General features: G+C 36.5%; 2 protein-coding genes across 5 annotated transcripts in view; both read right to left on the bottom strand.

The window, feature by feature from the left end:
• The window catches only part of LOC306848800 (aminopeptidase O-like), a gene marked incomplete at its 5' end in the record, with an annotated part of 79,877 nt that extends 75,908 nt beyond the window's left edge, over nucleotides 1-3,969 (bottom strand). Inside the window, 4 exons of the mRNA XM_079383565.1 lie at nucleotides 1,176-1,442; nucleotides 1,805-1,949; nucleotides 2,054-2,220; nucleotides 3,230-3,969. Coding sequence (XP_079239691.1) covers nucleotides 1,176-1,442; nucleotides 1,805-1,949; nucleotides 2,054-2,220; nucleotides 3,230-3,969 — 1,319 coding nt within the window. The remainder of the gene's footprint in view (nucleotides 1-1,175; nucleotides 1,443-1,804; nucleotides 1,950-2,053; nucleotides 2,221-3,229) is intronic.
• Nucleotides 3,970-6,058: 2,089 nt separating this feature from the next.
• Nucleotides 6,059-26,424, bottom strand: part of LOC306848476 (dedicator of cytokinesis protein 8-like) — a 55,294-nt gene continuing 34,928 nt past the window's right edge. For 2 of the 4 annotated variants that reach the window (XM_079383045.1, XM_079383047.1), the window contains 22 exons: nucleotides 25,073-25,228; nucleotides 24,826-24,962; nucleotides 24,569-24,732; nucleotides 24,247-24,398; nucleotides 22,942-23,124; nucleotides 22,661-22,787; nucleotides 18,625-18,712; nucleotides 18,379-18,469; nucleotides 18,152-18,286; nucleotides 16,349-16,501; nucleotides 14,183-14,341; nucleotides 13,977-14,077; nucleotides 13,504-13,696; nucleotides 13,197-13,340; nucleotides 12,269-12,400; nucleotides 11,545-11,679; nucleotides 11,268-11,357; nucleotides 10,809-11,045; nucleotides 10,544-10,687; nucleotides 9,231-9,337; nucleotides 8,274-8,444; nucleotides 6,059-7,105 (listed from right to left, as the gene is read on the bottom strand). In XM_079383045.1, coding sequence (XP_079239171.1) covers nucleotides 7,054-7,105; nucleotides 8,274-8,444; nucleotides 9,231-9,337; nucleotides 10,544-10,687; nucleotides 10,809-11,045; nucleotides 11,268-11,357; nucleotides 11,545-11,679; nucleotides 12,269-12,400; nucleotides 13,197-13,340; nucleotides 13,504-13,696; nucleotides 13,977-14,077; nucleotides 14,183-14,341; nucleotides 16,349-16,501; nucleotides 18,152-18,286; nucleotides 18,379-18,469; nucleotides 18,625-18,712; nucleotides 22,661-22,787; nucleotides 22,942-23,124; nucleotides 24,247-24,398; nucleotides 24,569-24,732; nucleotides 24,826-24,962; nucleotides 25,073-25,228 — 3,051 coding nt within the window. In that variant the 3' untranslated portion in view covers nucleotides 6,059-7,053. Of the gene's footprint in view, nucleotides 7,106-8,273; nucleotides 8,445-9,230; nucleotides 9,338-10,543; nucleotides 10,688-10,808; nucleotides 11,046-11,267; nucleotides 11,358-11,544; nucleotides 11,680-12,268; nucleotides 12,401-13,196; nucleotides 13,341-13,503; nucleotides 13,697-13,976; nucleotides 14,078-14,182; nucleotides 14,342-16,348; nucleotides 16,502-18,151; nucleotides 18,287-18,372; nucleotides 18,470-18,624; nucleotides 18,713-22,660; nucleotides 22,788-22,941; nucleotides 23,125-24,246; nucleotides 24,399-24,568; nucleotides 24,733-24,825; nucleotides 24,963-25,072; nucleotides 25,229-26,424 lie in introns of all 4 variants that reach the window. The other 2 variants (XM_079383044.1, XM_079383046.1) reach the window with 1 other exon arrangement.

Here is a 26,424-nt window from a genome sequence, read left to right as displayed (position 1 = left end):
AAGACCTGTGGTCACCCTGTGTAAGTTAGCCAAATTACATTTATTTTACTACTGTTTGCTTATATCCAAAGCGGTTGCTTCACTGGAACTTGCACAATGCCTGAAATTCCATATCAAATTCTAGTCAAGCAATGATTTGAAGAAAACACAAAGCGTGGTATACTGTAAACACAAACACAACACAGTGTGCACACACACACTTCATTGAGCATTTCCTGAGTAGTGACCTTCCTAAGCAGTGTAAGGAAAATGAGCTTCACTGCTGCCATTTAAACAGATCCAACAGGTTTTCAACACCCCAAGCCACCCAGACTACTAAACAAACAGCATGATTGGCCAAAAAGAGCATTTAAATCGGTAAATTCATAAAAACTGCAGCATCCTGGAGGGCAATGCCCAAAGGCCAAAAGGGAATTAGTGGCAACAGCTGCCAAGCGATGGCTTGATATTCAGAGTGCTTGATTTCTGAAACCTCTGCTTTGCAGACTAAATAAGATGGGTTAGTGTTTTAGTTTACTGCTGTTGATGAGAAATTAAAACATATTCTCATGCGGTATTAAGCAACATGCAACTGATAGTGAGTGTGCAAAAATTGGCAAAACCAATAGCTTAATAACCAAATTAATAACCAATAACCAAAGTTTAATTTTCATTGACAAATAACAGAAAAATATGTAGTGAAAACATGTTTTAAACAAACAATTCATCCAAAAATTATAATTTCATCCTCATTTTGTTGCACATCTGTATGACTTTCCATGAAAAACAAGAGAATTAAAAAAAAAATGTCCTGGGCTGCGTTTTCCAAAAGCATCGTAAGCTTAAGTACATTGTACACCCATTGAAACCAATGGAGCTATGATCAATTTAAGCTTACGATGCTCTTGGGAAACGCAGCCCTGGTCGTTGTTTGCAATAATCTTAAATAATGATGAAAAGAATGCAATACTTTGCCAAAAAGCTTCAGAAAACTTGGAATAAAGTGTATGAATTGTATGGACCACCTTTATTTTATGATTTTCTTCTGCATTTTGTCTTTTTTGATGTTTAGAAAGTTCCAGTCCCTATTTATTGCACAGAAAAACCCATGACATTCCCTTAAGAATGCTGCATACTACAGATTAAACAAATATGTTTTATTTCAGAATCATATTTAAGAGAAATGCAGCATTTACCTGGCCATGCCCAGACTGGAGAACCCCAAGGGAACAATGAGAACATCTAGACGTGAGAATGGAAGGACACCAAGAATAGAGTGGGCTGCAGTCAGACAGAGAGGCAGTAGGGGTAAAACCATGTCATTTGCCTTCTGCAAGTGGCAGGGTGGGGCAAATACCCGGTGAGGAATAACAGTCTGAGCCCTGGCAGCACTGACCATGAAGCGACAGGGATTGTCCATGTGAGAGCAAACATATTGCTGATCGTCATTTTCCAAAGAAAAACTGCAATACAGAGAAAGCTGCAAATGTTCAAGCACAATACCCTATAAACAATCGAATTTTAGGCTTTGATTCAGCACACAGTAAAAGAAATTCTCCACTGAAGATGCCATTTCTAGTTTTCTGTCAACAGAAAATACGGTACCACAGAAATGCACTCTTTGCTAACCAAATTTCTAACATTTTATACATAAACCTTTTGGAACAAATAAAAGAAGCACTGAAAACATGTCATGTTTTAAAAGCACTGAAATGTATGTAACTTTTTGTCTGGTATCTAAATTTTTTACAATGTAATAACTGGACTATGTAATTCCTCTTGTTGTTCTGGACATTTGACATTGACATTTATCATAAAAAGATACCTGGGTTCTTTATCATAAGGTTTGTCCTTTGTTTCCATCTCAAGGTTGGGATGTTTTACTCCAGCCTCTAGCCATTGCCCCACCGCTATGGTAAAGGTAGAGGTTGGCATTGGCATTGTAACATAATAATCCCACTGCAGAAAACCTGAACGGAGTAAAGAAAAGACTTCAGCATTTTCCATAATAAAATTAGCGCATTAATTTACACCTCTGTGACTCTGAAGTGCTGAGTAAGGGTTTTAACTGTACCTGTCTCCGCAGGCCTAGGAAAGGCTTGATTTTCACCACTTATTAGAACAGTGTAATCACACGGAGCTCTCACACGCGCCTGCCACGTTGACATGGCAACAGGTGGCTCCTGGCACGGGAAGAGTGCTCTGTTGTTGATGTGTGACCCCATGGTATATACACAGCATCTAAAAGATAAAGATGTGGCATCAGAATATCCCGGCTATGGTTGTGTGTGTGAGTCAAACTGGGTGAAAATGAGGACTCTTCGTCGCGATATTCATTTGAACTCATTAATTTGAAAAATATGGATTACTAAAATGCTATTGTCGATTTTTTAATCTATTCCTGCACAGTTCAACGTCAAAATACGTCATGTATTACCCAAGCATACATTTCGAATTGAATGTGATAAGATAAAACGGTGGCAGTTGCAGTGAAATGATAACAAGAAAACATTAAGTTCTCTTATATTGTCCTCGCGCTGCCAGTCTGTATGAACTCGTTCAAACCGATATGCCTATTTTTAATGATTCATAAAAAAAAGTTGCCGTTTAAATCAGTTTGACGAATCTTCTTTGGATTAACTCTTTAAAACGACAGCTTCAATGACAATTGAATCAGCAATTAAGTATCGTTATATCAATTATATTTTATAGCCTACACAGATAGGCCTAAATCGTTATAATAGAATGTCGATTACTCAATGCCAGTGTTTCCTGCACTGCTTTTTTTTTATTTACAGTCCCACGGCAAAATAATTAATGTAATGTCAAGAAAATAATTTCTATTAAGTTGTCTTCACGGTTTGCTCCCATAGCATACAGCGTTATAATGTAGTCCGACTCACAAACAAATGATTCTTACAAACGGTTCTTTTTTGTAAACAATTATAGTCCGATTCATGAACAAATGACTTGTCCCAACTAATGAACCATTTGAATCATGAATCAATTAGGCTACCTTTTGTTGCTGTTAAATATTGTGTGTATGTAGGCCTACTGTATACATACACACGTGTAAGCCAAGAAGGCTTTTTTTTTATCTTAGTTAAAAATATTTTATGTCCAATAGATTTATGTCCAAATTCATTTGAATTACATTTAGTTGAACCAAGAGCTTGTGACTCTTGGAAATGTATGAATATAATCCAACCGTAGTTGCGGGTGCATGTAAATATCTACACAAGGTTGGTACCTGCCATCCTGGTCTTTTGTCCACCTCACAGAACCACCTGTGGGCTTAGTTTCATACCATATTCTGAGAGCATGTGGGAAATCATGAGGGGAACAAACCCCTTCCTTCCTGATCTGAAGACTCCACCGGTCTGTGTGGAACAGTAGAGGTTGGGCATTATGAACAGTAGAGGAATGACTGCACTGGATGTATAGCTCATGCTGCAGTCTCCAGCAGACGGAAGGCATAGAGACCAGCCTTTGTACCAGACTGGATGATGGATGATCTGTATTTGCATGTTGTTTATCTATGTCAAGTTTCTTTAAATCGGGTACTGTAGTTACATCCAACTCTTCCACTTTTGACACCGTCAGGTCACAACAATCCAGCACCAAGGTGAATTCTTCACTCTCATCACCCCACAAGACAATACTGACATCATTTCCTCCACTCAAACGTGATGGTTCCTCAGGGGGTATCACCTTATTTGGCTCAGGTGTGATGGGAGAACTTACGTCATGTTTAGATGACACCCGAGATATGTTTTGCACTGGTGTGTTTGATATAGATCCTAGTTCACCTTGTTTGCTGGAAACCACACCGGGCTCCAGAAACAGAACAATGCTGCCACCAATGACCTTCCTTTGGAAGTGAACAGTCAGGTCAAGAACATAGTGTCGGACGAGCATATGGTTGGTGTTAGCCCGCAGGGGTAGGTCATCTTTATTAGAATCCAGATCCAGATCGTGGTTCCTTTCCATAACTTATGGGAATATTCTTTAGGCAGGAACTGATTTTTAAAAACCAGACTGAAATATCATTAGAAGTAATGTAAATGGAATGCATCTCTCAAAAAATTCCATTCATTATTGAGTCTGCATCTGGTCCTGAGGAATTTAATAGCCTGTAATTATAAATGTTAAAGAAAATATTACTTCAGTGAATCTATGTAAGGTAAACACACAATCACAGCATTAATCTGTAATCATAATACCTAAGATAGATCTCTTAAATAACAGATATCCTCTCAGGCCATCGTACATTCTATTATTCGGTACCATCCTAAATAATTACACGGGTAGTTAGCATGAACTTTCAAGCAGGGTGGAAAAAACTATTTTGAACAAGAATTTTATCTCATGTAATTAGATTTTTATCTTATGTAATTATAATGTATGCAGTTTTGTATAACCCATTAACTGGAATATGAAATTTTATTGAACATTTGCACTTTACAAATGTCTTGCCACAGGACTACTTCAAGGAGTAGTTCATCAAAAATTACAATTGTCAACATTTACTCACTTTCATGTTGGTTTTTTTCTTTTGTGGAACATAAAAGATATTTTGAAGAATGTTGCTTACGAAGAATTAAAGTATAAATGTTTGTGTGAACTATCCCTGTAAGTTCATTGTAAATGTAAATATATGCAGTAACTTTAAACAAACTTCCCCTATGCTTGAAAAAGTTTAAAAGCTCTATCCTATTTGTTAACTACTCAAATATGTTTTACTAATAACAAGAATATTCATTTCTATATTTCATTGTCTTGTAAGGATAGGCTACACTCGAACCTTTGAAGCGTACACTTGTGTCCTCTTCCGTGCAAAAGGGAAATTTAATAGGAGGTGCTTAAAGTGACAATTTATAACCAGAGGCCCATAATCAGGTGTTACTGTAAATCACTCACACAGAGACTTCCATCAAACACCATAAATAACCCTTAAGTTAAATACTACTCTCTGGGTGACAACTAGGCAATCCACTCGTATTCACAGCAGTAGTTCTCAATACTGGAGTAACCCAGCACTGCACAGTTAGGATATCATCCCCAGAGCTGAAGAGACTTTCATGTTTTCTTATATTAAAAGGATGTGTTGTGCTTAACAACTGTAGTCTGAATTGAAACATCTAAGAAAGAGTTATGAATGGCTGATACTGTTAGTGATACCATGCTAGATGTAGTACGTCCAGATAACATTCATACTTAGGGCCGTTGCTAGCAGGAAGACAGGTGGTGAAAATCTAGGGCCCCCGGGAGGGGTCCAGACGATTTTAGTGCTACCAAACATATGCATGAATTAATCATTCACAATAATATTAATCATATAGATTTAGAAAATAGTTTTAAAATAATAACTGTTTGTAGCATAATTAATGTCACCCTATTTCAAATATCATAGGAAAATGTGGAGGGAACCCTTAAGGAATTACTAGCCTACAAATTGACGTCACGATTAAAAGGCTATTTAACCTTGTTAAAAATAACTTTTTAATTAACAATAGAAGTTTCAAGGCCGGAATTTGTAGGGAAACATCCAAACTGTGTAGTTAGATGACCTCAGGACCAGAATCGAGCAGATCCTTACTTCCACAGATGTGCACATTTAAAGCGCGTGAGATTCGACGCCGACAGGGGTTCAAAACTACAACAAATCAGCTTTAATACACTCTAATAAAGCCACCTCAGTTATTGAAGTGAGATTCCAGATTTCCTTTTCCGACTCTTCTGATTTGCTTACAGTAGAACAACTGACAATTAGCTGCACTAGCTGGTTTGCACCGCAACAACATAAAACTAAAACTATATATATATATATATATATATATATACCGAGAGTTGTTTCAGGAACATGTTCCTCTCTCCTTCTGTGACAGTACTACAACGCTTGAAAAGCCGTCTCATGCGATATGCGTCATCATGCAGCGACAGGAAGATGAGCTGGATCTCATAATGATTTACCTGTGGTTTGCCTGAATCAAAAATGCCACTGAATTATCGTTTATAATGCAAGAATAGATCTAAATAATGTCTTTTAAGTCAAAATAATATTTCTCAACACAATATTATGGCGTACGATTGTAGCTTTTATTAGGAAATGCATTCAAGTTTCATTGGCAAAAATATTTACACATTTGTATTTATTTTGTGCTTTTCAAACAGAAATAGACTTGAGTTGAAACTGCAATGACCTATACATTTAATAAAACTTACATACTGTTCTTATAGTTTTCAGAGCAGTAGTATGTAACAGATGTAATGAAGCACTGGAAACAGAAACAACAAATAATATAAGCTTATGGCCAGTGCACTTGTAAAATGGAGAAAAAAAGAATTTGACACAATTTCCAGTTACTTAAGAAACAGGAGGCAAAAGTAAACTCTTACTCTGCACTTTTAACTGGTGCTGTTTATCTCTGTAAACCTGATTTACTTTTATTCTGATCTGGTCTGGTCACATTTTAATATTGGAATATGCATCTAAGAGCAAAATATTCTCTATAAATAAAATAGAACTATATATACAAAACTATATCTTGTAAATTTCTCAAGAAAAATATACATAGAACAGGACAAACAAACTGAAAAATCATGATTTATGCTATATTAGCTCTATGTAAACATACATTACCCTTTTTGTCCATTTTTTACACTTTTAACACTTTCAGTGTCTAAATATGATCCGGTTTTCTGTCTTGAAGCAGTTAATTTAAGGTTGTAGATTTCTTCCTCACATGTAACATGTCTAGAAGTTATATTGTATTTGTTAAGAATACAATATGCTGTAACATACTAAGGAACAAGTAAAAAAAAAAAAAAAAAGTGACTGGCTGAGGTTTTTGTTCTAAAAACAATTATAAGCAAATAAAGTTCTACATCCCTTGAAATCTATTCCTTATATACAGTAATACAGAATACAACAATCTAAGATATTTTCTGGGGGTTTCAGCGCTGTGCCTGAAACTCTGCTTGAGTCATCTAATTATCAGCTGACAGAGCTCTTGTTTCCTGGCACACTGCAACATCCTTCCCTTGATATCCTCTGGAGACGTTCTCTTGACATCACGAATTTTCATCTTGTGTCCGACGGAGGCTGTGCCGTTTGAAGGAATCTCTGTTACAAACACAAGAGGGAACAGGAGCTTAAGCAGCGAATGCAATGTTAGAAAGAAACAGCTCCATAGAAAGAGCTGCGATGTGAAATATGAGTGCTTAAAAAATAAAAAATGTTTTAAAAAATCCGTCATATTCACACAGTCTATGTTTGGTATCGTGCAACTCCCAAACTGTCCCGAATATAAAGCAGCATACAGGAGCAAACAGAATAATGTCTGGATGAACAGATATGCAAAGTCAGTCCTGTTCTCTATTGTTGAGATTAGAGAAAGACAGAATTAAAATGATTAATTAATATTTTCTGCTCTTCTAGTAAATAATCCTGAAAAAAAGTATAATATTTTCCTTAAAATTTTAAGTAGCATGACAAATAACAAATGTTTCTCGAGCATCATATCAGCATATTAAAATGATTTCTGAAGAATCACGTGACACTGCAGACTGGAGTAATTGCTTTAAAATTTCAGCTTTGACGTCACATGAATAAATTACATTTCAAATGTATTAAAATAGAAAACACTTCTTTTTAAATTGTTTCATTTTCATTTTCAAATAAATGTAGCCTTGGTGAGCAAATGAAACGCATTTCAAAAACATCTTACCAACCTCAAACGTTTGATAAACTTTTTTCGTACACACACCTCTATTTTCTGCCATTTTTATAACCTGAGAAAGGTTGAGAGCCCTAGCATTACTGACTGACAGCAAATAATAACCCACCAAACATCTGTCTCATGCCAGACTACTGTTGCAACAACTAGTTTACATTCAACCTTGCATTGAACCTTTTTTTAAAATTTGACATTGATAACCCTTTATTAAGAGAATATTTAGCACTCCAAACAGGACTTACAAGTGTATTCTACTGCTGTGTGAACTCACTCCAAAAAGCCACACTTAAAAAGAATAGTTCACCCCAAAATGAAACATTTGCCATTATTTACTAACCCACGTTTTCCAAACCCATATCCACCTCCCCATAAATCTTTTCCAAACAAACTCCAAAATAAAAGCACGATGAAAGTCGGCCATAATGATAGTATCTTCAGTTTTGGCTGAACTATTCCTTTAGCACCGATTATGGAAATACTACCGAACACAAGAGAGAATTTGCATCATTCACTGATTGTAGAGTCAAAGATCAAGTGTAGCACTAGTGAGTGTACCTATTCTCGATGCGAGGTTTGATGATGGACTTGTAGAGCTCAGGGATCTTTCTCTCCAGCATGGGCCTCAGGTTCTCTCGCAGTTTGTTGTAGTTTTTCTTCATCTCCTGCTGGTACTCCTTCTGATCTGGAGTGATGAGTTGCTTGTTTTTCTCAATGGCCTCTCCACACCTGCATGTACGCAATCACAACAGCATTAGCAACACAAGAAGCTCGGCAGAGCACCAAATGTTGAATAATTAGTGCAATTAGCTGCATTTGGACAGAACTAGTCAAATGAGTTTGATAAGCATACTCAACAGCTAGTTTTATTCCCCTGAAGAACTCGTTCAAAGGCAAAAAGCCACAAAGGGAACATTGAGGAACTGGATCTTTTTCCTAAATGAATTTTAAATTGTTCTAGATCTTTCAAAATATGTATTTTGAGAATTAGTAGGCTATAACGTCTTGGCATAAATACAGGTAACTTGGCTAGAGATGGATTGTGCCAGCCTGGATGGATTATGGAGAAAAATAAACATATTTTAAACTACAGTAAATATTTGTCTGCACGCTGGCAGCAATCAAGGCCAAGAATCCAATATGAACTATTCCGTCTGTAAAAAGCAATATGTACTATTTCCACACAAGTTGTATACATCCTGGGAAAAATCACTGTATTCAAAAACTTAATTTGTTTCGAGTCTTGGTTTAAACATTATGATGATTATGCAAAACAAATGCAGCTGGGTGACATTAAGATGGGTTTTCTCTGCTTGCGGAAAAGCCCCTCGGGTGTCTTACATCCAAGTATTTCAGCAAACTTTCAAATACAGAACTTTAAACAAACCAATCACTACAAAATAAAGATACTTCTATATCTCCTTTGATCCTCTGATGGAAAACTTGCTTCATTCGATCACAAGTCACCGAAAAGATTACGTTGATATCTCTTTTCTACTGGAAGCGGCCACTCACCGCAGTATGAACTCTTTGAAACACAAACGCAGTTTGTTGTGATGACGGAAGAGCTTGGGGTCTGCTGGGATTTCATTCAAGAAGACCTGGGCCACCTCCAATGGACCCTGCAGAGACACACAGAGTGAGAAAAGGAAAGAAAAGGCCACCCCTCTCTCCCACAGCGCTAGCAAAGAAAATGAATGCTTCATCCATTGGAGGCCACAAGGTAAAGTCAACACATAAGGGAAAGATCATGAATAAGTCTTTGTGTGAGTGATGTCACCGTGGAGCCAGGAGCAGAGGCATTGCCGTGCTCTTTGTATGTAGTTTCTCCAAAGGGCATTTATCACGTAACCGCAGCCGTGTCCAGAGGCTTTGGATATGTTTTAAACTTGATTAGTGTTATAAACTGTCACTCTGGAGTTTCAGATTTTAAGAATCCGTATGAATCCCTACAACCCTAAGATTTACATCAATCTTCCATACTGTCCTTGTATTAACTAAAGTATTCAAAAACCACACCAGATGTGCAGTAGGGAGACTGGGTGGCTGGATAAGTGACAGAGCCAGTGTTTATGTCAAGGGATCAAAGTTTGGTTGGTTAGCATGGGTCTATTAGCCCCTGCTGGCTGATGTGGCCATTACAGCACATCTTATGGACCCCAGATACCATCTTTCTCCATTGATGGTTATTTAAAATGAGCAAATAACTAAAGAAATAAAGAAATAATATACATTTTCTCCTGAAAAAAAAAGAATCATCACAGTTCCCACAAACATATTAAGCAAAATTATACACTACCATTAAGCTGAATTTTCAGCAGCTATTATTCCAGTCTTTAGTGTCACATGAACCTTTAGAAATCATCTTAATATGTTGATTTGCTGCTCAATAAATACATCTTATCATTATCAATGTTGAAACCAGTTTTGCCGCTTAATATTTTTGTGAAAACTGTGATACTTTTATAAATAGAACATTCAAAAGAACAGCATTTATTTGAAATAGAAATCTTTTGTAACATTTTACATGTCGTTGATCACTTTTGATCAATTTGCTATTTTATAAATTATTTTTTTACATAAAAAATAAATGTATATGACTTTTTATCGTACAAAATAAACAATAAAATGATGTACAAAATATTCAATTAAGTTAGATATGTTAATATATCATTATTTGATATTTTACCTGTGCCTAAGGGTTCATTAAGGAGGGCTTTTAAATTTTTTAAATAGACATAAAATTCTATTTTTGTAAGCTGCGTTTTACGTTTCACAGCTCAGAATAGTTGCTAGTGAAGGGTACGAGTGTGCATTAAGCTTCAGACCTGATTGACGGTGGCTGTGACAGATCCCTGCAGAACCATCTGAAGCATCACAGCATCTGGCTTCTCCCTGTGCGTGGCTTCAGCCAGCTCTCTAGTCTTCTTCTGCATGTCCTCAATGGCCACCTCGATGGGCGTGAGGTCGAACTGAAAACAGGTGATTGAGTTAGTAGTTATTTAGACGCTTTTATCAAACTACCACTGCAGATGAAGCAGACGGGGGGGTGGGATGGGGGAGGGGGGGGGTTATCTCTCTAATTGTCATTACCTCCTCCTTCTGAATGACGTTGATCCGTGTCTTGATGTAGGGGAAGGCATGCATGGTGGTTAGGATGGTTTTCCGCTTGTATTGCTCGTTGAGTTCCCCTCGGGGCCGCCCACTCTTTGTGAATGGCGTAGTGTACATGAAGCGGCGAAGGTTGAAGTTCTTCTCAAAGTTGGTGAGGCGGTCTTTCATCTCATAGTCATCAAAGTAAGGCTCCACAAAGGTAATCTGTATGTACGCCTGATGTGAAATATGAAAATCAACATGTTACGTTTAGCACACTGACACTTAAAGTAAACATCAATCGCTGAAGGGTAACTTTAGCTGAATGAGGCATTTGAGATTTGACTGTAGAGGCAGTCGACGGCCTTTCAAGCTAATGAGGGTGTCACACAGGTCAAACTAAAGAAAGCTTTTGATTGTAATTGTGTTTACATTGGCACAACACTTGATGAGAAGTACCTTGTTGGGACTGAGCTTCTTTCTGTCTACTGGTGTGGAATCTTTAATCATTTCCAAAACTGCATCTCCAAAACACTGACTGTAAAAATTCTGGAAAATTAGAAGACAAAGAGACAAATAAGTCACGTATAATATCAAAGCAAATTTCAGACCATTATAGCGCTGCCTAAAAGCATCAAAACCTCTAACTGAAACCTTAAGAAAAACCCTTAAACTTCAAATTCATCTTCATCACAAATGCAGTTCAAAACTTCACAGGGTTCCAGAGAAATTTCACCTCGAGCCGGTGGGATATCTCCGGTAAATGGGTAATTGCTGGCTCTTTGTAGATAAATTCTTGCTCATCCAGGTCTCCAAATTTAGAGCCATAAAATCCCACGCGGAAGTAGGTCCCAAACATCCTCTTGTGACCCTGAAAAAGTAAAAATAAACATTTAGTTAACAGATAGCGGTTGCTACATAATGTTGCATGACTTCAGGTTCAAATTAATATGAAAGTCACCATTTTATGTATGTTTTTAAACCATTTTTAAATGTATTGACTTCACAGAGTAAAAACATATTTCTTTGAAGTTGTAAATTAAGTTCATTAAGTATGTTTTACAAGAAAAAACTATTTAAGTCTTTCTACTTCAAAATGTCATGTCTAACTCAATGTGTTACTAGTAGTTTTCTACACCATTTTTTTTCAGTATACTACCTTATTTTCTTGTGTAGTGACGAACAAATTGTTAAAATTACATAGTGTCTCAATTAATGCTCCTCAATTAGTGCTCATAAAGTGCTCATTTTAGTGTTCATAAAACTTAATGTATAATAGCTATTTAAAAAAAATAGCAAAATGCAGTTTAAAATTGTTTTATATGAAGTAAAGCACGTCACAGCACATTAACTTCCCTATTTCTGTCCAGCTGCCCACGTGCATATAGATCATGATCACTAGACAGCTTCTTCCTGCCTGGCAGAGTCATGTAGGAGGACATGTCATTTGTATGCTTTACCTTTTGAATGATGTTCTCAAAAGCCCTTTGGAGCTTGTCATGTGTGGAAGCGAGCTTCCGAAAATCTCTGTGGGCCTCCAGTATAGGCACGATTACCTTGTATACTTCATTAACTGCCTCATACAACCCGCCCTGGAAGTGAACAATGGTAAGAAGCAATGAACGGTAATACATTTTCTGTTTTAAGTATATACACTGTATAGCTACGTAATGTTCATTTTAATGATAAAGTAAATCAATTATTTTTTAATGATTATTATTTGTATAAAATATTACATTTTTACAATTAAATTAATATAAGTTTTAGGGTCCCACTTTATATTAGGTGGCCTTAACTACTATGTACTTACATCAAAAAATAAGTACAATGTACTTATTGTGGTCATATTGTATTGCAAAACACATTTGCTGCTATTGTGGTGGGATACGGGTAAGGTTAGGGACAGGTTTGGTGGTATGGGTAGGTTTAAGGGTGGGTTACGGTGTAAGGGATTGGACAAGTGTAAATATAAATGTAATTACAGAAATTAATTACAGATGTAATTACATATAGGTATTTTAAAAAATAAATATAAGTACAATGTAAAAACACGCATGTACACAATAAGTGCATTGTACCAAATGATTAATTGAAATGTAAGTACATAGTAGTTAAGGCCACCTAATATAAAGTGGGACCAGTTTTAGTTTTTAATTATAAAATTAACACAAATAATAGTAATTAATTATTATTTATTTTCCTTTTTAATTATTCTTATCACTAAAAATATTCAAATTCAAATATAATTAAATGCAGAAGTTTATATATACTGTATTATATATAATGAAGAATTAGGAGTACCATACTACAGAAAAATATGAAGTAGCATTAAAAACGATGGGCTGCTAATTTGAATGCCGTTGGCGCCTTGCTCCACAGATAACTCACATTGCTGAATAGCTCAGCAGCCTGTTCCAGAAGCCCAACTAGGCCATTTTCCGTGAAGTAGCGTCCCGAGCAAACCCCATCCTCGTCTGGAGACAATATGTCGTCTGAGACTGCAGACTCCTCCAGCACGTTAGGAGAGATTTTCTGGTGGGGGGGAGACAATTATTTACCACAGTCAGACAAGGATCTCATTTAAACCGAACCGCGTGTGAGGGTTCGAAGAGCAGCCGAGACATAATTCACGCCTACTGTTGTTTTTCGGAAAGGGAGCCGATTCAAGCGTTTCCTAGCCATGATAATAACTCACTTGAAAGGTGACGCTGCCCACAGGCAAGTATTTGTGATCCTCCAGCATGCTGAGATATTCAGCCACCAGGGCCGCGGCATGGACCAGACACATGGCTGACTCTGTAAAGCACTTCCTGCCGTTGTGCTTCTCTGCCATGTTTTGGAGCCAGGTTAGACGCAGGTCTGGAGATGTCTGGTAACCTTTTGCGATCCTGGAGCCAAAGCAAACCATAGGTTAATGCTCTGAGGAAATAAATAAAATTGTGTTTCTAATATCAAAGCATATGTGGACTGGCATATTCGCTCAAGTTATTACACATGTGAGGCACACTGCAGGGCTCAAATGTGCCACTCGGTTACCATGGTAAGTCCAAAAACAGTAGACAAACAGTAGAAACCACAGAGAAAGTGGGAAGCAGAGAAGAAAACCACAGGCCTGGGATCCAAAATGCAGATGCAGACTCTTTTAGCTGCAGGAGAACATGTGTGTACCTATACATGAGGTCCATGAGCATCTCAGGATCTTTCTGGAACTCTTTCATCTTGACTGTATCTGAGAGGATACTGTTTAGATTCCTCAAGAGTTCATCCACCTGTGGAGACAGAAAACAGTAGGGTAATTCATTAAAACAGATGTTTTGTATAGTTATTGATTGGACTAGATGTCTAAAAGTCTAAACTTCTGGCCAAAGTTTTACCTGTGAGGGCAGCTGTGTAGACTGCATTTCCATGTCTTCTTCCGCATATGCTAGGATAGTTCTGAAAGAGCGGCGTAGGTACTCCTCATGGATGTCTGAAGACTTGCCGACCAGCGAGGCTAAAGACATTGTCACCTGCATCTTGACTCTGGAGAAATTCTGCAAGGACAAAAAAACAAGGTGTCAAGGTTTGGCTTGTTTAACTTCTCCTGGTAGATGCTGTAACTGCATCAAAAACTGGATCATGACTAAGTTCAGAACATGTACTTGGGTGCTATGCAAGCAAAGTGCCCATTTTTTTTATAGTCTTGGTCCTGGAAGTATTTTTCCCCATTTATTTGTCCCATGAAATCCAGACAAAAAGGCAAAGGTACAAGACTATGTACTTAACGGCTTTAAGAAAGGAAATAACTATTAAATACTAAATAAAAAAATATTGATTTAAAGATGTTCATTGTGTATACAGAAACAACGTAATTTAAGTTTATTGTAAAATATGCATATATATAAATATTTAAGTAGTTTAAGAGAGTAGGGAGGCTGACTCGATTATGCCATTTGCAGTGCTTCATGGGAATGGGCAAGCAATGAAGATTTCTTTCACCACAATTTTTTTTTCTCTCTGTTGGAGATTCCCATGCAGAATTACACCATGTAACAAAAATTCTGTAGTAAAAGATGATTATTTAAAAAAAATACATTGAAATCATGCAGGAAAAAAGCATATAACATTGATTAACAACCATGTAGATCACAGTAGGTCTGTCTTTTATAAGTTATTGTTAAAAATCAATTCCCCTATGAAGAAAATTAATGGGAATGTTATACTTTATTGAAATTGATGAGAATGCTAACAGAAACAAAATCAGAAATGTATGTTGTTCCACCAAGCTCCACCATAACTTCCATTCACATTTGCATTCATGTACAAATTCAAATATGCCATGCTAAAACATGTTGCACCAGGTTTGATGTCAATAATACCATGTTCTTGTATGGTTCTCATGTCTTCACACAAAACACATTACTTCAGAAGACCATATGGACCACTTTTACTATGTTTTTATGCACTTTTTTGGCGCTCAAACAAGCAGCATGAACAGTGTGTCCACATAAAGGTGAACTATCCCTTTAATTTTAAGCCTCGTTCCAATGTTTGAATGCTCAAAACATCATGACAGCAGAGGTCTGATTACTGCCTGAGGTTTCCCATTTAGAAAACAGCCCTTCCCCCAGCAGTTCCTATCAACCAGAGCCATGTCATTTATCTGGGCTGGCCCTGCTGAGGTTATTGAAGGTTACATTGTCAGATACAGGTGTTAGGCTGTGAAAGAAAACGCCACACTGCCAGGCGCGGTCGGCCATTTGCTGTCATAGTCTCAGATCATTGATTCCAAGGGAGGCTTGAGCCAGAGGCTGAAAATTCTCCATCCATCTTGCTTAGCATCAGGAAACTGCAAAATGATCCCCCATTAACCCCTGTATAATTGCCAATGGATAATTTCAATGGCACCATTATGTTAAATTGAGCGTATATGCGAAGCATCTCTGGACGTCACCAATCTCGCATCTAGGTCAGTTTCGCCATGAAGAACGGCTCGCATCGACACCGCTGAGAAGATTAATTCTGAATTTGTGCGGAAACATGACTTCACTGTTTTCACCGTTTAATCTAATGTGAGAAACGGCCTTGGGAAACATAAAAACACAAAGCGTAGAGGGGTAAAAGACGGTCTGCCGCTAAAAGAAATCAACATGACTTATTCAAGGTTACACTAACGACAGGACTGACTGCTGGAGCCTTTTACAAACCAAACAAGCAAACAAACAGACAGACAGGGAGAGCAATCCATCCTTTGCCCATTAAAGATGAATGAGATGGCAAACAACACGGCCATCTGGTAGGGGAGGGCTGAGGGGGGTGAGAAATTGAGTAAACAGAGGAAATACTCCAGCCATCAGGCTGGTGCACACAGAGGGACGGCCGGCGAGCAGTGACAAGCTCATGTTATCAGGCAACAGACAGACAAAGAGAAGAATAACATTATAGAGGGCATTGTCAGTGTTACGTCTGCATCATGTTATCGCAGAAAAGACATTCAGGCGGAAGTGTTTTCATTTGTTTAACAATAGAGGTGTTGATTGATCAGTTATTTGGTGTCTTACACTAGCGGAGCTGTAGCTGTATCTCATGATCAAGTACAGTGTAGCACAAGCCTGACTCCTGTTGCCGTCCACACAGCTGCTGCAGTAATGAAGAACCTTCTGACACAGGTCAGCACACTGCTCGGCCTCCTCCTCAAACAGCAGGTCGCCAAACTGAAAAAAAAAAATATTATCGTATCAGTCATATATTCAATATTACATAATTACAGAATGAGGAGACTGGGGATGGTTTGTACAATTTTCATTCTTTGTTAAATATCTCTAGGTGCATGTGAAATCTTAGGATCTTGGATGCTAAACAGACATTCAATAATCACATTTTGTTGATTCATGACTAAATATATGCTGTTGTGCTAAGCAACTCCAGTATAGAAGGGAAATAGCAAACATAAAAAGGGATATTTATCATATAATTATAATTACATGAATTAATATGAAGCTGATACTGTAATGTTCAAAAGTTTGGAGTTGGTAAGATTTTTAATGCTTTTGAAAGAAGTGTCTTAAGCTCACCAAGGCTGCATTTATTAGATAAAAAATACAGTAAAACTGTAAAATCGTGAATAAGTAAAATTGTAAATATTTATTGATGGTAAAACTGAATTTTCAGCAGTCATTACTCCAATCTTCAGAGTCACATGATCCTTCAGAAATTAACCTAGTGTACTGATTTTTTGATTTTGATTTTTTTGAAACATCTCTTATTATTAAAAATGTTTAAAAAAAATAATATGGTTTTAATATGGTTTAATATGAGTAGAAAGTTCAAAAGAAGAGCATTTATTTGAAATAGAAATCTTTTGCAACGCTGTTAATGTCTTTACCATCATTTTTAATCAGTTTAATGTGCCCTTGCTGAATAAACTATTACTATTAAACTATTAACTTCTAAAAAAATCTTACTGACCCCATACTTTTGAACTTTAGTGTAGGATTAATTTGAATAATTTTAATCACTTAAGCAGTCAGTAGGGAGATTTTTTTGTTGTTGTTGTTTTTTTTTTCATTTTTGTTTAATATTTTTTTTGTCTTTTTATTTAATAGACAACTGTATACTTATTATGTAGAATAATCATATAATTATTATTGTATGTAAAACCATCATCCACAAGACCGGGGTGGGCCTAAATGTAATATTTTACAAATCACCTATTTAAAAATATGAACTGGATTAGACCAATTCAGATTGGTCGAATAAAATCTGAAAATTGAGGAAGGTGTATGTCTCCACACAGTAGTGGTTACTGCCTTTTAATATACATCTTGAATGCCTGTCTCTATATTTAGAAGTAAATGTTAATTATTTATTATTAATTATTTACTTTTATTGTTAATTATTTATGATTAGTTATTCTTATATTACAGTCCAGGTGTCAATCATTCACACCCACACTATTTTCATGAATGATGTTAGCCAGGTGGCATACTCTATCACTTTTAAAACTATAGCCGTAAAAAAATAACTAGTTCCCTGATTTGACCTCATATTTAAATCTCTCTTTATAACTTATTTTAGCATATTTGCTGGGAGGTTGATTTTTCTTTTGACAGAAAATTTGACAAGTTTTTTTTCGCCTCAACATGCAGATGTTTTTTTTCTGACAGAATCCAATTATGAACAGATATTAACCATGTAGAAAACCAAACCCGTTGTAGCCTACAGCTATAAGATTTAGAATGAGTTACACTAAAATAAACCATAATAAATGCTGTTAAATGGTTATAAATAAAACCAAATTCAATTTTATTTTAGCACATTTTTGTGTACTGTCAGCCGAAACACGACACACAAAAGGTCAGTACCTTAACTATGAGAGCCCGTAGGGTGCTGAAACAGTGTGAAAGGAAGGTGGTGCTCTGATTACAGGTGAGAGAGTGCAGCAGAACTTTCAACACTCCACCAACCACATTATCCTTACAGTCCACCAGAGGAACTGCCTGGAAGGAGAACACAAAGCAAAAGCATTATTTCATACTGAAATTTCTAAATATTTTTTATTTCCACTATAAGAGTTCTCTGTTGCCTGTACAATCATCTCCAGCAGGTCCAGGACTATGAGGTTGGTCTCAGTTGCCAGGTTACCACTGATTATGGCCTCTTGATCCAACTCTGCTTTGGATCTGAGGAAACAACAATAACAAGGCATTAAAAAAAAAAAAAAAGCTCAATTTGAGCTGTAGATTAGGGCCGTGGAGAACTAGAACAACTATAAATGAGAAGTGCCACTGGTTAAATGGATGTGAACCGTGATATGATGGTACTATTTTACGCTCACTTGTCCTGCCTGTCGTTTGTCTGGCGCCACTGTGTAAGGTCTTTCCTCCAGCGTAGGTTCTCTCTCTGACGCAGCGTCCGGTCGTTACCTTGCACAACACACAGCCAACACACCGGGACATATTTAGAAAATATCTAAACAAAGGAAGTCTGGGGACTGTAAACATGTAAAATTAGACAGCATTTTACAAGAAATTAAAAATAATTTTAGTGCATTGTGGAAAACAAATAATATATTATTCATTGCGCCAACAGTAACTGTCCCCTCAGCAGTTAAAGGAATAGTTATGTCATAATTTATTCATTCGTATGTGGTTTCAAAAACCCATATGATTTACTCTATTTTGTACTGAACAAAGGGTTACTTGTTTTAAATATCCTGTAACACGTAATGTGCCAAAATGACACCATAACAGTATTGTGTCTTCCTTGCCCAGATTGGCAGTAAAAAAAAACAACTAAATAAATACCACACCTTTCCTCACACAATGTTATCATGTGGCTTTAAAAAAATAGAGATAAATTTAAAGATATATATATATATATATATATATATATATATATATATATACACATAAATAAATAGCCAATGACAATTCATTGACAATCCCTTTAAAGCTGGTCACCCTAGGTCACCTTATATACACACACACACACACACGTACATATACATATATATATATATATATACACATATTTATATATATGGTAGTTGACAAATAAAAATTGGACTGTGTCCTATAGTGTGACATAGCAAAAATGCAGAAAAAAAACTAAACATACAGTACAAATAACATGAGAAAAATTCTTCATTCTTAGAGTTACAAATAGCATGAGAGAGGCTTATCTTCAGTGTTTTTATTTACATTTTTCCAACGCACCATAGAATGCGCATCCCGTTTGTTTCCTGTTGCGCACCCCTTTCATTGATACGTCATATATATATATATTTTTATTTATTTATTTTTTTTCTTCATGACACTTAAAAAAAACAAAAAAAAAATCACATTAAAAATACATACATACATACATACATACATACATACATACATACATACATACATGTAAGTTTATGTGGATGTATTTGGAGGTTATATCACGTAGCTCATTCAGCACAAATAAAAATGTTTCCATATTCGCAATGTATTTGAATGTTAAACTATTATTTATTATGTAGACTAGACTTTGTACTTCACGCATATTGACGGAAAAATAATCATCCTCTTCACATGAGCTATTTGGTTGACTGTATTTTATTTTGATCATGAACAGACTGCAATGTCAAGTTTGAATTGCTAGAATATATGGTGTGTGAGTGTGAGTGTGTGTGTGTGTGTGTGTGTGTGTGTGTGCCTGTGTGCCTGTGTGCGCGTGCGTGCGGTGCCGGCACGATCGAACAGCTGAATGCAATGAATTTTTTGTCATACAGATGAGAGTAAGACATAATTCAAAACCGCACAATAAAAACGGAAGATTTGTGCTTTTGTAAAATAAAGCAAACAAACGGGATGCGCAGTCTTTCATCTCGGTTTCAGTTCCTTGAATTTGTTTGTGGAGTGCCGCATCTCACATCCGTTTTAAATCTGTTAATTATAAGTCAAATATATACAGCTTATATTTATACCTTTCATATATAGACTATGATTGTATTTAATTTTTATGAAAACTTTTTTTTTTTTTTAAATGTAACTTACATACTGTATAAATTTTCCTGGTGACTAATTTTTGACCCAGGGTTTGAAAACCTGTGCCCTAGGCTGTAGTTAGGTCTATGCTGAAACTTGTGAACGATGCTCTTATAGTTGTGGCATCACTGATTAGTGACGTCATTGAATGTTCCGGGAAAACTGAAGTTCTGTCATGACAACTCAAGGGATTGGCAAGGTAATGTACATGACAATGTTAATGTATTTGGCCTTGGTGGAATAGATCTGCTACGCTGTGGCAGAGCAAGTACCGATACTTGCTACTGCAAATACATCCACAACATGCTGCTGTGAGCATGTAATAAATACTGTTCCTGCAAATATAACATACATGAAATAACCCCATATAGGATACATGAATCACCTCGTAGCAGATCTATACAGGTTGAGCTGGGGAAGGTGGAGGGTTTCTGAAGCACGCTGCGAAACTGCTACAACAAGCACTAGTCATATATTTGAATGTTGAGCAGATACAGGAGAGAGCCAATCAGCTGTGTCATGTGATAAATATGTCATAAGGTCAGATTGAGTTAGACCTATCAGAATGCGCCATCTAGAGGTTAGTGCCAGAACTCTGTATTTGTAGTCAGTGTCGGTCACAGCGCCTTTTAACTGCTGTTTTGGATCCGGCAATTATTCATTTACAAATTAAGCACTATATATATATATATATATATATATATATATACAGTGTCCTCCATAAGTATTGGAACAGTAAAGACAAAATTGCTTTGTTGGCTGTGGAGTCAAGACGTTTGCAAATATGATTAAAAGATGAATATGAGACAAAACTACAGAATGTCACATTTTATTATTAGCCGTTTCAACACATACATGTTTTACCAAATAAAAAGAACAGCATTTTAGAGTTCATCCCACTCATTGATGTGAGCATAAGTATTGGGACAGTTGAACATAAGGCAGATATAAAAGATTAAAAGGTATTATTTAGTTGCAGATCCCTTGCGCACAATCACAGCAGTGAGTCTGACCCATAGACATCACCGGACTCTTGGTCTCATCCTTTGAAATACTTTTCCCAGCCTTTAATGCAGCCAGTTCCAATTGTTGCTTGTTTTGGGGAGTTTCTGCCTTTACTCTCCTCTTCAGCTGGTGAAATTCATGTTCAATCGGATTTAAATCTGGAGATTAATTTACAGATGAGGCTGTATGCTTGGGATCATTTGCAGTTCCCTTTTTTTCTCCACATTTTTCCTTTCCCATCACTTAGATAAAGGTTCATCTTTGTCTCATCGGTCCATAAACACAGTTCCAAAACTGGCTCACCTTTTTGTTTTTTTGCAAACTCTAATCTTGCCTTTCTATTTTTGGTGCTGTCAGAGGTTTGCATCTGGCTGTGTAGCATCTGTAATTCTGTGTCAAAGTCTCCTGAGGACAGTAGATTGTCAGAGCATCACCCCAGCTTTCTGGAAGTTGTTGGTGATTTTACAGACATGTCTTTTAGGGTCCATTTTCACAGCTTTTATGATTTGTCTGTCATCAATTACTGTTGTTTTCTCAGCCGATCAGGTCGTTCTTGGTTGCTGGTGGTTTCCAAACTCTTGATTTCTCCATGCCCTTTGTTTTTGCTATAGCTCTAATAGACTTCCTCTTTTCTTTTAGCATCCAAATTGCTTGCTTTTCTCTCACAGTCAACTCCCTCATCTTCATCCTGGCTTGTGTGTGTCATCATCGAATGCAGGATTCAGAATGCAGAAGTAATGGATATAACTGATACGACACATTCCCTGCTTTTAATATCTGAAGAATTAATGCAACAGGACACAGCTGATCACTTAGAAAGATCTGTGAGGCAACTGTTCCAATACTTATGCTCACATCAGATAGAGGGATGAAAGTCTAAAAGTGCTGAACTTCTTAGCTGGTAAAACATCTATGTGTTGAATCACCCAATAATAAAATGTGACATTCTGTAGTTTTGTGTCATATTCATCTTTTAATCATATTTGTAAATGTCTTGACTCCACAACCAACAGAGCAATTTTGTCTTCACTGTTCCAATACTTTTGGAGGGAACTATATATATATATATATATATATATATATATATATGTGTGTGTAAATTTATTTAAAGTAATATATTAGAATAAATACACTTTTTAATGTGATTTTTTCAATCAAATAAAAAAATTCTCTTATAATAATCAAATAAAAATCTCTTATAATCTGCCCATTGTATTCCATGCAAGAAAGAAAGTCATACAGTTTGGCACAACATGAAAGTGAGTAAATGATGACAGAATTTCTATTTTCGGGTGAACTATTCCTTTAAAGACTAAGATAGGAAGTAAAACATGAGATGCAGCTCACCTCCCACCCTTTTCATCATTTCTCCTCTGGCTCCGATTCCTCCCAGCAGAGCCTCCTCCAGACGCACCTTAGCCTGCTGAGACTTCTGCAGGGCCTGTGTGCTCACCTTATCAGAACTCTGCTTCCCCTACACACACACACACACACAATACACTACATGAAAATGTTCTAATGACATCCAGAAGACGTCTTCCTGTCCAAATCAAAGTACATCCTGTCACTGTGACTAAGCACTTCTTGAAGGTCACTGAGTGATGCTGCAGTGACTGATGTGTTTTTACCCTGTACTCAAAGCAGGAGATGCAGATGGCGAGGAGCTCCAGGAGACGGCTCAGCTGAGATGAAGGCATATCCACAGTCCAGCGCTGGATCAGATTCTGATCTGCGTTCTTGATAATCCACAGGAAACACATGAGCAGATTGCGACTGGTCTCTGCTGTCAACATGTTGCTAGTTTTCCCCGTCTGGACAAAATGACATTGTCAAAGAATATTCAAATGAGAATTACTGTTTCTTTGGAATATGTCAGATGAACAGAAAATGATCCATACATATTACTAGGCTCTCTGGAATACCTGATTATGATTGGTCAATTACGGTCAAATATATTGTATGCTAAACTCTATACCCTCATATCACTCCCAGTGTTGTTGTCAACAGAAACTAAAACTGAAACTATTAAATTATTAAATTACTTTCCTTTATTGAATTAAAGTAGAAATTAACCTAAAAAACCTAAAATTATGTTTTCATTCAGTAGCTAAGGCAAAATTTCTTATTTTTCTTAAAGTACTAAAACCACTAAAACGATAACTGAAATCTAGAAATATATAAAAACAAAAACTAATAAAAATGACTAAAGCTCCAAAAATGATTAAAATTTAAACAGAAATTAAACTTATTATTTAAAATAAAAGCTATTTTGAAATACACTTTGTGTGTACAAATCTTAATGTTTAAGCATATAATGATATTCTAGGGAATTGTGTGCTTCTAATTTTATAGCAACAGTTTGGACAGGACCCTTTTCTATTCTAACATGGCATTGCCTCTGTGTATAAGGCACGGTTCTTGAATTTTTGGCTCAAGGTCTACATATAAAGTCACACCAGAGGTGTTCAGCTGAGATTAGGACTTGGCTTTCTGCAGACCAGTCAAGTTCTTCCACACTGACTGAATCATGTCTTTTTGAACCGTGCCTTATACACAGAGACACTCTCATGTTAGAATAGAAAAGGTTCCTGTCCAAACTGTTGCTATAAAATTAAAGCACACAATTCCCTAGAATATCATTATATGCTTAAACATTAAGATTTGTACTCATAGAAATTACTAAAGTAGTCAAACATGTTCATTAGAAGGGGGTGACCCAGTACTTTTGGCAATATAGTGTATTAATAAACAATTATAATATCATATAAACAATACTAAAATAACTCTGACCACTCCACAGACTTTCTTATACAGTAAAATTATTTAAATATTTAATGTTTATTTATTTTGCTTGTCAATTATGTTATTAATTATTTTAATATAATATAATATATAACGTTATAAAAATTATGTTATTTAAAAACTATTCATACCACAGAGGCCATAGAGGCCAGTGCATTTCTCGCTAAAGTGTTGAAAGGATTTCCAGCGATTGCCATCGCAACAGATTGATTGATGGGGGTGATGCTGTCAGGATCTTCCTCAGGCCCACCGGATTTGCCTTTGCCGCCACGCGAGTCAGATACTGTGAAGACAACATATACTCACTCACACATTTAAACCACAGATCTGAAAAGCCCAATCCATTTAAAACGACCATCATGCACCAACAGAGAACCATAATCCAGCACTTTGGCCCACTGGCTAAAAGCAACTATCAAGTCTAACTGAGATTAACAATGTGTAAAACAGTACCTGTGAAGTCAAGGTAATTGATGGAGTCAATGATGATGCCCACTAGAGGGAGGTAGAGAGCAGCAATCTTAGTCTTGACCTCTGGCCTAGAGCAGCGCTGGTCCAGATCGTGAGCGCACAATAAGCTGTATGTGGCATTGATGGCCTTTTGTTGTACTCTTCCCCTGTGTATACACATATTAATTAATAACGTTTGGTGAACGCACTCTTGAAAAATTCACTAAACACTTTAGTGGAACACATTAAATGTGACTGACCCCTCTGACTCTATGTCCAGTGCAGTGCTGAGTTCGGTCAGCAGCAGTCCGGTCAAGTAATGCCGCTGCTTAAAGTCTTGTGACAGATCAAACATGGCTGCGATCTTATGATCCAGAAAACTGCACGAGCTGGAGGTCTGGTGACAGAGACAAAGGTTTTACCCTGAATACTCATTGTTTCCAAATACTGTGAGTGTTAGATGAGGCATAACAGTCACAAAAGAGCAGATGATGTTTCTTCACTGACCTGTGAGGAAGTGGAGGGTGATGGGGAAGCGGGGGCAGAAGCAGGGCTGCTGAAGAACAGGCTCAGGTTGAGGTAGTGCTCATGACTGCACAGGACCCTCAAAAACTCCAACCTCATACTGATCAAAGTCGACATGTTCACACTCTTGGCTGCCATCTGAGAAAGAGAGAGCGAGAGAGAGAGAGGGAGAGGATTTAATCATATTTTTAGTTCTGCCTGAGCCAAGGTGCAGCCCTTTATGCACATGTTCTTAATATGGCACTCGTGCAGGTGGTGCAATGCAAGTTTTAGTATTATCCTGTTCACTATATATCTGTTTATTATAAATAAATAAATGAATGAATAGAATATATATCTAGTTAATTAGTTAAATATCAATAGCAAAAATATTAATAAGTGGTGCTCAAGCAAGGTGATGCAGGTTTTTTCTTTCTTTTTTTAAAAGAAATTAATACTTTTATTCAGCAAGGAGGTGTTAAATGAATAAAAAGTGATAGTAAAAAAGTATCACAGCTCCCAAAAATATTAAGCAGCACAACAGTGTCAACACTGATAATAAATCAACATATTAGAATGATTTCTGAAGGATCATGTGAGACTGAAAACTGGAGTAATGATGCTGAAAATTCAGCACTGCGTCACATAAAAAAATTATATTTTAAAGTATATTAAAATAGGAAGCCAATATTAGAATTTTAAAAAATATTTTTGATCAAATAAATGATGAGCATAAGAGACTCCATTAAAAATCTTACTGATCCCAAACTTTTGAACAGCAGTGTATGTGTGCGCGTGTGTGTGTGTATATATATGTTTTTAATGTTTATCAATTGTATGTTTTTTAATTGAATATACTAGTACATATGTTATATATTAATAACAAAGATATTAAATAGTGTTGCAGGATCGAGTCTAGCAATGTGAGCATACACCCCCCCCCCCCCCCCCCCCCCATCCCTTATATTTGTCTAAAATATATTTACATTTATATGTACATTTACGAAATGTCATATGGTTAGTTACATGTTAATTATTAATTATTATTAATTATATAATTAATAGTGATATTATTGTTGGATTTTTTTTAATTGGTCAGTGCACAGAGACCCTGTGTGCAGCTCTAGAGGCCCCTGGGGAGAACATCATAAGAGACATTCATGGTCATAGAATAATTGTTAGGCCACTTAATTTTTTTCTTGTGCAAATACCTATTAAATTTTCTAAAAATGAGATAAAATATATAGTTTTATTTATTCATTTATTTATTTTATCCAAATGATTTTCTGTATTCACACTAAAATATTACTCTGCCTTACTTCAAAAGTCAGGCCTGAAAGGTTCATGCAGGACAA

The sequence above is a fragment of the Barbus barbus genome (assembly GCF_936440315.1).
Source record: "Barbus barbus genome assembly, chromosome: 28".
Lineage (NCBI taxonomy): Eukaryota > Metazoa > Chordata > Actinopteri > Cypriniformes > Cyprinidae > Barbus > Barbus barbus.
The sequence above is the reverse complement of the archived record's forward strand: the minus strand, read 5'-3'. Positions and strand labels throughout refer to the sequence as shown.